We start from the raw sequence: 13,660 nt of genomic DNA on the forward strand, positions 1-13,660 counted from the left end.
TAGGTGGTAGATGGGGGGTGGGGAATCTCAGTATCGCCGAGGGCAGCCAATGGGCTAGAGCCGGCCCTGGCTTTTACTGACTGTTAGGAACTACTTTGAACCTCAGGATGTTTTGTGAATCTGGTTCTAGTTTAGTTAATGTTTATATAGTTATTACCATCTAGTGGACAGATGTAGAACTACATCATCTCATATGGATCATGTCAGTCAGGTAAGAGAGAGGAACGAGGAAACAGTTCCCTCTGACTGCAGGGAACCTCCCACTGGTTTTAACGTCACTCTGATGTGTTTACAGACTCTGAAGTTATGAGGATGTGACAGCGTCCTCAGATCAAATCAGCACAGATATCAGGACTGACAAGAGGTGGAAGGTGGAAAGTGTCTGAAAGTCGACCTGAAGTGAGTTCAGCAGGTGAGAATCCTACCAGAGAAATCTGGAAATGTCTCATTAACAGGTTGATTATATTTGTTTTAGATGATCAGCTCTTTCAGTAGATAGAGACTACTTTGTACTTGTTTCTAAAACCACAGTAAAGAGTTTGTATTTGTGCTAAAGTTCAGTGATGTGATGCTCTATCATCAGTAATCTAATGTGTCAGTACATTATTGTTTCTAAAGCTTTTATTTCTCTAATGACTGTGTGGAAAAATATAATATAATACTGAGTCAAGTCCTCACATTATTAACAGTTGCACATGTTCAGAATATTTCTTTGGTTCTCTGTTCCATGCACTGGTGTAGTCCAGGGTATACGCAGGTATTCGGCATATACCTACTTATTTTTCAGTCAGTATTACGTATACCCACTTTTTAATCCCCCCTGATGCGGCTAGTATTCGCTGCCAGGGCCTTCACTGATTAACCTGGTTAACTTTAGACACGAGGACTAATGAGTTAATCGGAGGCAGAGTAGGGCGGGGGATGCACTGACCACCTCTGGAAGCTGATTGGACACCTTAGGTTCCATTACAACTCCAGCTGACTGACAGGTCACTGCACGTCCCGTTGATGCGCCATGCGACTGGAATGTGAATGAGAAAGGCAGAGTCTTCCAAGTAATTTTGAGGTAAGTGATTTCCAAGTGAGTCATTTTTTTAAACTACTCACAACATGACTGCTCACACATGATGCCAACAGTTACACTGTGCGAGTAGGTTAAAGTTATGAAATACTAATGGTACAAATAGTTTAAGATTCAACCTAACACAATACTGAGGTCTAACCAGTCTGTCATATTCTGTGTAGGGACAAATGAAAAGGAAAGGGAAATATTGCAGACTTTGTAAAGAAGTGCAAGTCAGACCCAGATCAGGCCCAGGTAGACCCCAGCCATGAAACCAGCAGCCCTGGCAGCTCCCAACCAGGAGAAACCCAGTACTGGGTGGAGACAGTATGTCACTGCTGATGTGTTGTAAATGCAAAATGTAAATGTAAATAGTGAGTAAATACAACTGACAGATTTCTGGGTAATCTAAATAGAGTAGACTTACATGTTTCTACAACAGTGCATTTTTCTGGACTTTTTTAAAAGGGTGTGACGGCTGTCTGTTGCTGCAGGGCCTGTTCCGTGTCTTTCCTTCTTGTGTTGTTGCTTGTCTGTTTTCTGCAGGTACCTTAGTGGGCGAGTCTCAATTTGGGTAATCAGGAGCACCTGGCCAGTCTCCCTGATCCGTTAAGATCTGGCAGTCACAGCCCTCACTTGCTCTTCCTCTCTGCCTCTTGACCTCGATCCCTCCAGCATCACGTTTTTGTTATGTTGGCTTCGGCCTAGTTACTGTGTTTTACAGACATACTGATACTCCCACTCAAACCACACTTCTTTCCATTGGGTTGGTTGTTGACTTTATTTAAATAAAGTGGCTAAACTTTTATTTTGTTGTTTTGACAATCAGCATTCTGTGACTAATCAAATGCATCTACTATAAGACTGGTGAAACTGGTTTTAACGCAACTCTGATGTGTTTTTAGACTCTGAAATTATGAGGAAGTGACGGCATCCTCAGATCAAATCCAGGATTAGAAAGAGCAACTTCTTGACTCCAAATGTTTCCTCAACTCATGAAGTCAAGTTGACCTGAGGTGAGTTCAACTGGTGACAATTCTTAATGTCTTATGTCTAATTGCTACAAGATACACTGACTGGCCAAAAAAAGCATGGTTGTTTCAGAAATGAGAAGCCACTCATTGCATCAGTTGGGGTTAAATAACTTGTTGTCAGCTGAAAGATAATCACCCATGCAGTAATTATCCAATAGGATACTCCTACCTGTTTGATTAGTTAAATCCAGGTGGAGACTTTCATTTTTGTACAGACTGTATTTTCTAGATGGTTCCAGAGTGATAGTTGCTGCTCTGTCTCTTTGGTCATGAAACTAAAATTATTTAAAGACAAGGATACATTTATAGATAATGTGTTTACATTGAGTTCATTGATCATAATTGGCTGTTTTTGCTGCTACTTGACGTTTGCAGGTGTACAGATCATTAAGAACCTCTGAGTTACAGTCCCCCATGTGTTTTATTGGTGAATAAAAGATGAAGTGATTATAACCTGTAACCATTAAACTATGTAGGGAGTGTCAGAACTTGTGTGACAACTTAGATAAAACATAGCTCCATTTTACCAGCTGTCAACACATCCATCCTGTGTTGGATGCTGTGACCCCCATGGTTTACTATAGGTATTGTGTTATTTTACTGTGCTTTGTTAATTGTTAAGTAAATAACATTGACCATCTTGTGACAATTCAGTGTTCGGCTGGGAAACTTTTGGACCTGGCATTCATTGGTGTGGATGTTACTTAGACATGTAGCACCCACCGAGACCAGACCAGGCACCCCCACCCCATAGCAATGACACTCCTTGATGGCAGCAGCCATCCACAGCAGGATCCAGCCTGACACAGGCACACACACAAAAACGCTATAGGAACAACTCTAAAATACAACAAAACAAAAAAACAACAACAACAAAACAAAAATCCTGAAGAACAGCATAAGGTGTTGGCTTTCCTCCAAATTCACTAGATCCCAAACTGATCAAGTATTTGTGGGATGCAGGCCTGAGCCCCTCACCCCTTCATCTTGCCAGGTCATTAGGTACACTAGTGAATACGTGATCATTGTGGAGGATGGAGTTTGTGGTGCTTGATTGAATTAAACACTTAAGTGTTTCTGTTTGCATGTTCTCCCTGTGTCTGCGTGGGTTCTCTCCGGGTACTCCAGCTTCCTCCCACCATCCAAAGACATGCTCATTAGGTTAATTGGTGATTCTAAATTGGCCGTAGGTGTGCATGTGAGTGTGAATGGTTGTCTGTCTTTGTGTTAGCCCTGCGATGGACTGGTGACCTGTCCAGGGTGTACCCCACCTCTCGCCCGATGACAACTGGGATAGGCTCCAGCAGACCCCCTTAACAGGAATTAGCGGGTACAGAAGATGAATGAATGAATGACAAAGGTGCATTATTAAGTATTTCACTTTATTTTGAAATAGCTCATGGTGAGATAGGGAGGACCAATCGAGAAAGAAGGTCTTTCACTAGTAAAGGTTTGTGAGTGATGGGTCAGACAGGAAGAGACAGTGAGTGTGAAAAAATAAAAGAATGGATGGGAACTAGTAGTGTAAAACCCGGATCTTTTGAGGGATTCGGATCATTCTGAGTCACTCGCTAATATGAGCCGGGTTGTGCGAGTCACTCGACCCACTTGACCCAAAAAGGCCAGATTGCGAAAGAAAAGTTTCCAGAACATTCACTCGAGACATAATAAAGCATAGTAAACACCTAAGAACGGATTATTACAGTTACCTGTTATTTCCATTTATCAGTTCATTGTGATCATGTAAACGTGGCCACTGAAAATCATATCAAGTACCAATGAGATGAACGGGATTCCCATTATCAGCTCATTGGTCACAGAGTAGGAGACGGTCTGGGAATAAGTTTATCGTAAATGTTCATATAAAGCATCCTGTTATTCATTAATTACATTGACATTTTACACACTATTTTGGATTCTCACGGTAATACGGGACAAAGTGTGTCCCGTTTCAGCTCAATACAGTACGTGTACTTTTGTTTCTAAATACGGGACTATTACGTTTTTCAAACGACGGTTGGCAACCCTTGTGTTGCATAACCTAAAATAACATCAACTTAACAATGTGGCAGAGCCAACTATACAATAACCTGACTACGAAAATTATAAAAACAACTCAAAACATACACAACATCAAATCAAAGTTAGAGTTCTATGCTTAGCTTAGCTTGAGTAGGCTCAGGTCATATTACCAGTTTTGAGGGAAAAGTCGCTCTCTGGTGTGTTACTCTTTTAGCTGGCAGTTCCTGGAGGAAGGGCCAAGCTGGGAAAAGTTGGAATTCCTGCGCTGAAAGGCAGTCTTTGCTGTGTGGTTCTGATGGCGGACGTCGGAGGGAAACTGGCCGCTCCTTTTAGATCCTTTAAAGTAGCTTGTTAGCAGCTCAGTGCTAACTAGTCGTACGGTTCCTGTTGTTTGAGGGTTAGCCTGCCAAACTTGTGCAGATTCCTCAACAGGCTGTCACTGCTGTGAGGAGAGGCCTGGAGTAGCTGCTCTGGGTAGCAGGCTATAGGAGGCAGCCAGCTGGAGCTGAGCAGCTGGAGGACCCGAGCGTAGAAGATGAGAGAGTTGAAGTGGAAAAGGAAAAGAACAAAGGTTAGACAGAGCCTTTATAAGACCTGATGACCTCAGAGGTCACATGCCACAGTCGGCCAGTGATAACTGCTGGATCTGGTTTCACACCTCGAGGATTGTGGGACTAGGGTTACGGTGCTTTCCTTTGTCTCCAAGACAAAGAAGCCATGCGGTCAAAACTTGGTTATGCGTGGTGAGCCGTCATTGCTCACCACCAGGTTCAGGTCCCAACAAAACTTAAACAGAAAACAACTAAAAACTTCTGTATCAAGGACCCCCGCATTAAACAACTAATTTTGATCAACGATGTGTTGAAATTATTATTGTTAACTGTTAACTGCGTTACTAAAAAGGTTACTTACTGCTTTTGGATCTTGGCAGAAAGAGAAGATGTTGACTGCAGAGTTTCTCTTGAGAACTTTGGAGAATTTGACAAGCGAGGAGTTTAAGAAATTCAAGTGGTACCTGCAGCAGTTGAATCAAGACTTCCCTGCAATCCCAGTATGTCGACTGGAAAAGGCAGACAGGATGGACACTGTGGATCAGATGGTGAAGACGTACTGTGTCCAAACTATGCAAGTGGCAAAAAAGGTTTTGAGGATGATAAATAGGAATGATCTTTTAGAAGAATTATCAGAAATTGCTCCAAAACCTACAGGTAAGTGAACAGTTATAAACTGGACAGAACCAAGATCCGAGATTCATGTCATAAACAAAAACATCTCTCTACAAATACAGACACATATACTATGTTTCACCATGGATTGTAGTACTTCATAAGAAATATACTGGTCCTGCTGATTTCAAAAAAACTATTTTGTGAGACCCTTTTAATTGTTACTGTGACAACATGAATGTAATTGAACACACTAATATATCACTCACTTTGTCTTTGTTTTATTCATTCAGAAAACCTCGCTGATTGTCAAAACAAAATCAAATCTAATTTGCGAGAAAGGTTCCAGTGTGTGTTTGAGGGGATTGCTAAAGCAGGAAACTCAACCCTTCTGAATGAGATCTACACAGAGCTCTACATCACAGAGGGAGGGACTGCAGAGGTCAATGATGAACATGAGGTCAGACAGATTGAAACAGCATCCAGGAAACCAGACAGACCAGAAACAAGCATCAGACAAGAAGACCTCTTTAAAGCCTCACCTGGAAGACATGGACTAATCAGAAGAGTGATGACAAAGGGAGTGGCTGGCATTGGGAAAACAGTCTTAACACAGAAGTTCACTCTGGACTGGGCTGAAGACAAAGCCAACCAGGACATCCACTTCATATTTCCATTGACTTTCAGAGAGCTGAATGTGTTGAAAGAGAGAAAGATCAGCTTGGTGGAACTTGTTCATCACTTCTTTACTGAAACCAAAGAAGCAGGAATCTGCAGCTTTGAAGAGTTCCAGGTTGTGTTCATCTTTGACGGTCTGGATGAGTGTCGACTTCCTCTGGACTTCCACAACACTGAGATCCTGACTGATGTTACAGAGTCCACCTCAGTGGATGTGCTGCTGACAAACCTCATCAGGGGGAAACTGCTTCCCTCTGCTCGCCTCTGGATAACCACACGACCTGCAGCAGCCAATCAGATCCCTCCTGAGTGTGTTGACATGGTGACAGAGGTCAGAGGGTTCACTGACCCCCAGAAGGAGGAGTACTTCAGGAAGAGATTCAGAGATGAGGAGCAGGCCAGCAGGATCATCTCCCACATCAAGACATCACGAAGCCTCCACATCATGTGTCACATCCCAGTCTTCTGCTGGATCACTGCTACAGTTCTGGAGGATGTGTTGGAAACCAGAGAGGGAGGAGAGCTGCCCAAGACCCTGACTGAGATGTACATCCACTTCCTGGTGGTTCAGGCCAATGTAAAGAAGGTCAAGTATGATGGAGGATCTGAGACAGATCCACACTGGAGTCCAGAGAGCAGGAAGATGATTGAGTCTCTGGGAAAACTGGCTTTTGATCAGCTGCTGAAAGGAAACCTGATCTTCTATGAATCAGACCTGACAGAGTGTGGCATCGATATCAGAGCAGCCTCAGTGTACTCAGGAGTGTTCACACAGATCTTTAAAGAGGAGAGAGGACTGTACCAGGACAAGGTGTTCTGCTTCGTCCATCTGAGCGTTCAGGAGTTTCTGGCTGCTCTTCATGTCCATCTGACCTTCATCAACTCTGATGTCAACCTGATGGAAACTACATCCTGGTTATTCAAATTCAAATTCCTTAGACCCAAATCTAAACTAGCAGATCTCCATCAGAGTGCTGTGGATAAGGCCTTACAGAGTCCAAATGGACACCTGGACTTGTTCCTCCGCTTCCTCCTGGGTCTTTCACTGCAGACCAATCAGACTCTCCTACGAGGCCTGCTGACACAGACAGGAAGTAGCTCACAGACCAATCAGGAAACAGTCCAGTACATCAAGAAGAAGATCAGTGAGAATCTGTCTGCAGAGAGAAGCATCAATCTGTTCCACTGTCTGAATGAACTGAATGATGGTTCTATAGTGGAGGAGATCCAACAGTCCCTGAGATCAGGAAGTCTCTCCACAGATGAACTGTCTCCTGCTCAGTGGTCAGCTCTGGTCTTCATCTTACTGTCATCAGAAGAAGATCTGGACGTGTTTGACCTGAAGAAATACTCTGCTTCAGAGGAGGCTCTTCTGAGGATGCTGCCAGTGGTCAAAGCCTCCAGCAAAGCTCTGTAGGTGGATTTAGGAACTATTTGAAGCATGATTCATGTAGTAAATGACAAATAACACATTTTATGTTGATTATTCTTCAGGCTGAGCAGTTGTAACCTCTCAAAGAGAAGCTGTGAAGCTCTGTCCTCAGTTCTCAGCTCCCAGTCCTCCAGTCTGAGAGAGCTGGACCTGAGTAACAACAACCTGCAGGATTCAGGAGTGAAGCTGCTGTCTGCTGGACTGGAGAGTCCTCACTGTAAACTGGAAATTCTCAGGTCAGGATACAGCTGCTTGTTGATCAGTTAAATCCTGATTTAGGTTCTTGTTGGTGCAGAAGTTCAACATCTGGAGGATTTTCCTTCTTCTTCTTGATTTCCTGATAAATATTTTTCTATCTCCAGTCTGTCAGGTTGTCTGATCACAGAGGAAGGCTGTTCTTCTCTGGCCTCAGCTCTGAGCTCCAACCCCTCCCATCTGAGAGAGCTGGACGTGAGCTACAACCATCCAGGAGACAAGGGAGTGAAGCTGCTGTCTGCTGGACTGGAGGATCCACTCTGGAGACTGAACACTCTCAGGTATGGACAGACAACAGGAGCTCACACAGTGTAGTGTAGTGTAATTTTATAGAAACTCATTCTGACTGTGTTTCTTCCTCCAGGATGGACCATGGTGGAGAGCAGTGGTTAAAACCTGGTCTGAGGAAGTGTAAGTTTGACAGATGATGACAAAACATCAAAGTGTCAGTTTGTTTAAATCCAATGCTGACAGTTGTGGTATTTATTCATTCAAACATCACTGACAAGAGAATCCTGACAAAAGTCATCATCATTAAACTTTCTATTAGAATCAGAATCAGCTTTAATGACCAAGTATGTGCAAGAATAACTTTGCTCTCTTGTACAGAAACAACTTAAATAAGTGAAATAAAAATAAAATAAAATAAAATGAAATAAATCTCAATCTGTACACATAAAATATAGGATAAGAGCAGATATATACACCAAACCAGGGTTTTATACAGTGACTATATACAACAGTGCAGAGTTATTGTTTAATGTTCGTGTGGATGAACTCACTCGCAGTTGCGAGAGGAGGGTTTGATAGGGGTCTCTTCCTGAAGTCCACTGTCATCTCCACAGTTCTGAGCGGGTTTTATGGTGGTGTCATCTGCAAACTTCAGGAGTTTCACAGAAGGGTCCGTTGAGGTGCAATCATTAGTGTAAAGGGACAAGAGCAGTGGGGAAAGAACGCATCCCTGGGGGGCGCCAGTGCTGAGGGACCGGGTGCTGGATGTGAAGTTACCCAGTTTCACCTGCTGCCTCCTGTCAGTCAGGAAACTGGTAAGCCACTGACAGGTGGAGGGGGGCACAATGAGCTGGGACAGTAGAGAGCACAGTACCGAGGCGTCTGTCTGCGGGGCCATCTTGGATGTAATGAACAACAGATCAGTGAGTAAAGAAAGAATAAATCCATCAGATGTGTCAGATGATAAACTGCAGCTGTGTTGTGTCTTTTTCTCTCCATCAGATTTCTGTCAACTTGAAGTGGACACAAACTCAGTCAACAGAAACCTCAAACTGTCTGACAACAACAGGAAGGTGACATTTGTGAAAGAGGAGCCATATCCTGATCATCCAGACAGATTTGACTGTCCTCAGCTGCTGTGTAGAAATGTTCTGACTGGTCGCTGTTACTGGGAGGTTGAGTGGAGAGGAGAGGTTGATATATCAGTGAGTTACAGAGGAATCAGAAGGAGAAGATTCATGGATGACAGCAGGTTTGGATGGAATGATCAGTCCTGGAGTCTGTTCTGTTCTGATAATGATGGTTACTCTGTCTGGCACAATAACAGAGAAACATCCATCTCCTCCTCCTCTGTCTCTAACAGAGTATCAGTGTATGTGGACTGTCCTGCTGGAACTCTGTCCTTCTACAGAGTCTCCTCTGACAAACTGATCCACCTCTACACCTTCAACACCACATTCACTCAACCTCTCTATCCTGGATTTGGGTTTAGATCAGGGGTTTGGATATATGACTCCTCATTGTCTCTGTGTTCTCTGTGGGAAGGAGAGTCTCTGAAGTGACAGCAGCTTCAACTCTGAGGTTTAAATGTTGATGGTGGATGATGTTTCTCTTTGGTTTACAGTTGAATCACTGATTGTGATTTTATATCAGAATATGTTTGGTCTTAGAAGTAGTGAAATGATCTCCTAACCACTGAACTCCTGGAAAAACTGGACTGACTTTGATGATCACTTCTATCTGGATAATCCTGGACACATGAAGATCAAACTGAGAGGTCTCATGTCTGAAACTGGTTATTGTGAATTCAGCTCTACACGTATCCTGAAGTACAAACAGTATTACTCTATATTTTCCGTTTGCTGAAGTAGAAGTTTTCCTATTAAAATATTATTCTACTCTGTGACCACACTGCAATCTAATCAGCCTTGATGATTTTACCTTGTGTAACTGTATTAATGTATTTCTCCATAATCAGTGATGTTTAATGTTTTCATATATCAGGAAAAGCATACTGACAAAAACATAGTCATGCAGTGATGTATTTTAAAGAGTGTTAATCTGTAAACCAGATACTTTTGTTTCATATTTAATAACAAACATGGAGTAGATGACTATTGCAAATCATAAATTAGTGACAACGTTGATCAGCAGATCCAGACCCTTGTTGGACCTGAGCCTGGTACCTGCTGAGTTCTGGCTCGACTCACTTGAAGGTACATGGGCTAAACTTTAACACGTTTGATGGTGAGAGGTGATGTTCCGACAACGTTCTTTATTCTTTGACTTTTAAATCATGTGGCCTGCTCTTCATCAACAAATAAAGTGAACCGTCTCTATATTAGTATCTTACCTCCTTTATCCAGTAGTTTGTAGACGAGAGTGTAGAAATAAAATACCTTCATTTATTACCAGGTTGTGCTGTTGTTCATTCATTCAAGGCTGAAAACTGAGGTCGATGTATCTACAGTTTACTACTTGTGATAATTAAACTGATTAATTATATTAACTTAATGTCAGAGGCAAACCTGAAGCTGTCCCAGAATTCTAACCAGTTTAAATTTGAATACTCAAGTACAGATCCACTGCAGTTCCTCTCACTCATCACAAAAGTCTAAATGGCAAACTAAAGACTTACAGTCACATATATTTTTGCCCAAACATCTTCATAAAACAATGTCAACACAGTGAAGAACATCCAGAAGGCACAACAAGATATGAAAGTTAAAAAGTGAGACAATAACAAAAAACAAGAATTGTACTTCAGTCATCAAGATAACAAAGAACAAAATACAAAATACAGTTATATAAATGATTGTATGATTCTTAAACACAAAATATTTTGATTCATAACATTTATTAAACTAAATATATAAACGTGACATAACCGTTACTGTTAATTTTACTTTAGAGTTTCACGACTTATTTACTCACATTGCAACAAAACAAGCTACTACCAGAATCTTTTTACATTTCCACAAAAGCCATTTAATATTTACATATTATTTCTCATAAATATTCTTTAATTTTTCTTGAATAATACTGAAGTTACTGAGTTACTCATATATAGTTTTATTTTCTCGGTTCCAGCCAAAGTGAAGATCTGAAAAAGGAAGGAGTTCAGCGTTGTGGGTCATATTATATAAAGTGAGCATGTGCAGAGTAGTCCAATAGTGCAGTGGTGATGGTGTAAAAGTCTTTGGTCAGTGAGGGAATGAGGAGTTCAGGGGTGTGAGGGAATTGGTGTGTAGGGGTCAGCGGGGGTTCGAGTTTAATAAGGTCACAGCTCTGGGGAAAAAGCTATTCCGCAGTCTGCTGGTCCTTATCCGGAGGCTTCTGAAACGCCTGCCTGAGGGCAGGAGGGAAAATAGTCCTTCCACTTCATCCAGTTCACTTTCAGTGAAGTTCTTCTTTTTTTTCCACTCTTACTTATTCTTTTTTTTTGATTTTTTGATTTTTCTGATCGGAAATCTCAGGGGAATCTCAGGTGCAGGCCTATTTAAATATGATTTGTATATTTAAATGTTGGCGTGTACAGGGCGGGGTCGGGTACTTCAACATGTGCGCTCAATTCCATGTTGATTGGGATGTACAAAGGAAATGTGCTTGGATTCACGAGTACGCACAGATTCATACATCTGCGGCCTCATGTGCAAGGACTTGCATGGATTTCCGATTTACGTGGCGCACGCTCAGATCCAGAAGCACATTTCCTTTGTACAGCCCAATCAACGTGGAATTGCGTGCACATGTTGTACCCTACCCCTACCTGTCCATGCCCCTTTTGAATATGCAAATTCTATTTAAATTGACCCTGCACCTGAGATTCCCCTCTCTGCACCATCAGAAAAAGAAAACAAAAGAAAAAAAGAAGAACTTCACAGAAAGTGAATTGGAGACACTACTCACTGGAGTGGAGATGCGCAAAAATGTCCTCTTTGACAGCTGTCCTCCATGCGCCACAGTGTTGGTTAATTGCATTTACACATCACATATGATCTGTACATTGCTCGAATGAAAATGTTTCCTGTTGACATTTACAAATTCATCATGTGATGGTTCTTTTATATCAATGTGTGTGCAGTCCATAGCTCAGATTACGTTCAGAAAACTGGCTCTCGCTGCAAAATGCTCTTTAATGTTGACCTGTTCAGATGCATTGTATGGGAATCAGATATACCTGACTGACATGCGGATAGCTCCGACCCACAAGGCTTGCATGGCTCTGCTCAGGGTCGACTGGCACAGTCACGATCAGTCGGAGTAATTGTTTTCACATTGATGACAGTTTCCCAGCATCACCTCTAAGTGTCTCCAAAGGATCAACATCTGTAGAAGCCAGCGTACGCCAGACATGACGTTGCCGTGAGGCACGTACAAGGTTACGGTCATTTCACTCTTGATACATCTGAACTTTTCTGTGAAGAAGAATGAATGGAACGTTTTTGTGTGCACGCAACTCTCGTACATGAGGCCCCTGGATATTTTTGGGCATAGAACATTTCTTGGATTTGAGCTTACACCATGTTTTAGTAGGAAATCCGTGCAAGTCTTTGTACATGAGGCCCCAGAACTTTATGATGCAGCTGATAATGATTCATACAGTGATTGACTTTAGGCTTTTGGTCCAAAGGTGAGAACGCTGTGATCATGTTTCCTGAAGGAAGACTTCAGGCTGAAGATGAATCCAGAGAGTTGAGAGTGTTCGTCAGTCTGCAGATTTTTGTAAAGCCGCTGCTGTCACATGTTCGTTCTTTCTCTGCTTGTTTTCCTGCTTGAAGCTGCTGATTAATTTCACCTTCAATTGTCGACTTAACGCAGATTATTTTCTCCGTCAGAAGGTAACGTAACCAATTAAACTGATCTGAGAACAGTAGACGTATGTTGTGCTGCTTTGTTGCCTGCAGTGGAGGAATGAATGAAACACCTGAGTTTTGCTGAAAATGAAATTTAACCTGCTGTGAGCTCCACTAATAATGGCTATTTGTTGGCTATACCATGGATGACTGCAAACCTTCATAGATACTGTAATATTTTTCATTCTGTCCAGACATGCTCAGCTCTTTGTTGCACATTTCTTCAGTGTTTGTTGTGATGGATTGCGGGTTTTTCCTTTTCTCATAGACATCAGATAGGTAGGAAATAATGACAGTCAATAACAGCGGATATGATTTTATACCTGAACTCTGGACCTGAACTCTGCTTTCAGGTTGTAAATTAAACTGGTTTATTGCCATTTTGATGTTTCTGCTCTTTGACAGTGAAGTAATGAGAGTGTAGCAGAGTCTTTAGACTGATGATAAAGGAGAATCAGTTTATCTCTGTGTTTCCTCTACAGGTGAAAGCAGAACAACCCAGTGACTGGATGTGGATCTGAATTCCCCCAGTGAGTATTTTCTGTATTCTATCTGCTGATTAAAGATACATTTACAGCCCTGTAAGTATTTAAACATAAGCAAGTTCGGATTTCTCTTTATGAGCTAATGGACAAAAACACAATTAGTGTGGAAAACACTATAGTTAGTATGAGCTTCCACAAAAGGAAATATCTAAAAGTATTTTAACCCTGGTTTCTAGACTCTCAGGGCTGTGGGTGTAAAGCTGGTCAAATATTCTTTAAATCCACACCAACATGGCAGGACAAGACACACATAATTTTATTACCGCAGTTACCGAGCGCCACACACCTAATTGTCCCACCAAACAAAGAAAGATAGGAAGTAAAATTACTCTATAAGGGGATTCAGATAACAAATTGCAGAAGTGGATACAAAAAAAT

At 41.9% G+C, this 13,660-nt stretch overlaps 1 protein-coding gene across 2 annotated transcripts in view; it reads left to right on the top strand.

Annotated features, from left to right (window-relative positions):
* Positions 1–348: 348 nt before the first annotated feature.
* The window catches only part of LOC311498923 (protein NLRC3-like), a gene marked incomplete at its 5' end in the record, with an annotated part of 100,357 nt that continues 87,045 nt past the window's right edge, over positions 349–13,660 (top strand). The window contains 7 exons of one of the 2 annotated variants that reach the window (XM_084559709.1): positions 349–4,690; positions 5,051–5,327; positions 5,579–7,376; positions 7,458–7,631; positions 7,758–7,931; positions 8,015–8,061; positions 8,884–10,220. In XM_084559709.1, the coding sequence (XP_084415835.1) occupies positions 4,655–4,690; positions 5,051–5,327; positions 5,579–7,376; positions 7,458–7,631; positions 7,758–7,931; positions 8,015–8,061; positions 8,884–9,443 (3,066 nt within the window). In that variant the 3' untranslated portion in view covers positions 9,444–10,220. Of the gene's footprint in view, positions 4,691–5,050; positions 5,328–5,578; positions 7,377–7,457; positions 7,632–7,757; positions 7,932–8,014; positions 8,062–8,883; positions 10,221–13,660 lie in introns of those variants that run through there. The other variant, XM_084559708.1, reaches the window with a different exon arrangement.

This window comes from Chelon labrosus (genome assembly GCF_963514085.1).
Source record: "Chelon labrosus genome assembly, chromosome: 14".
NCBI lineage: Eukaryota > Metazoa > Chordata > Actinopteri > Mugiliformes > Mugilidae > Chelon > Chelon labrosus.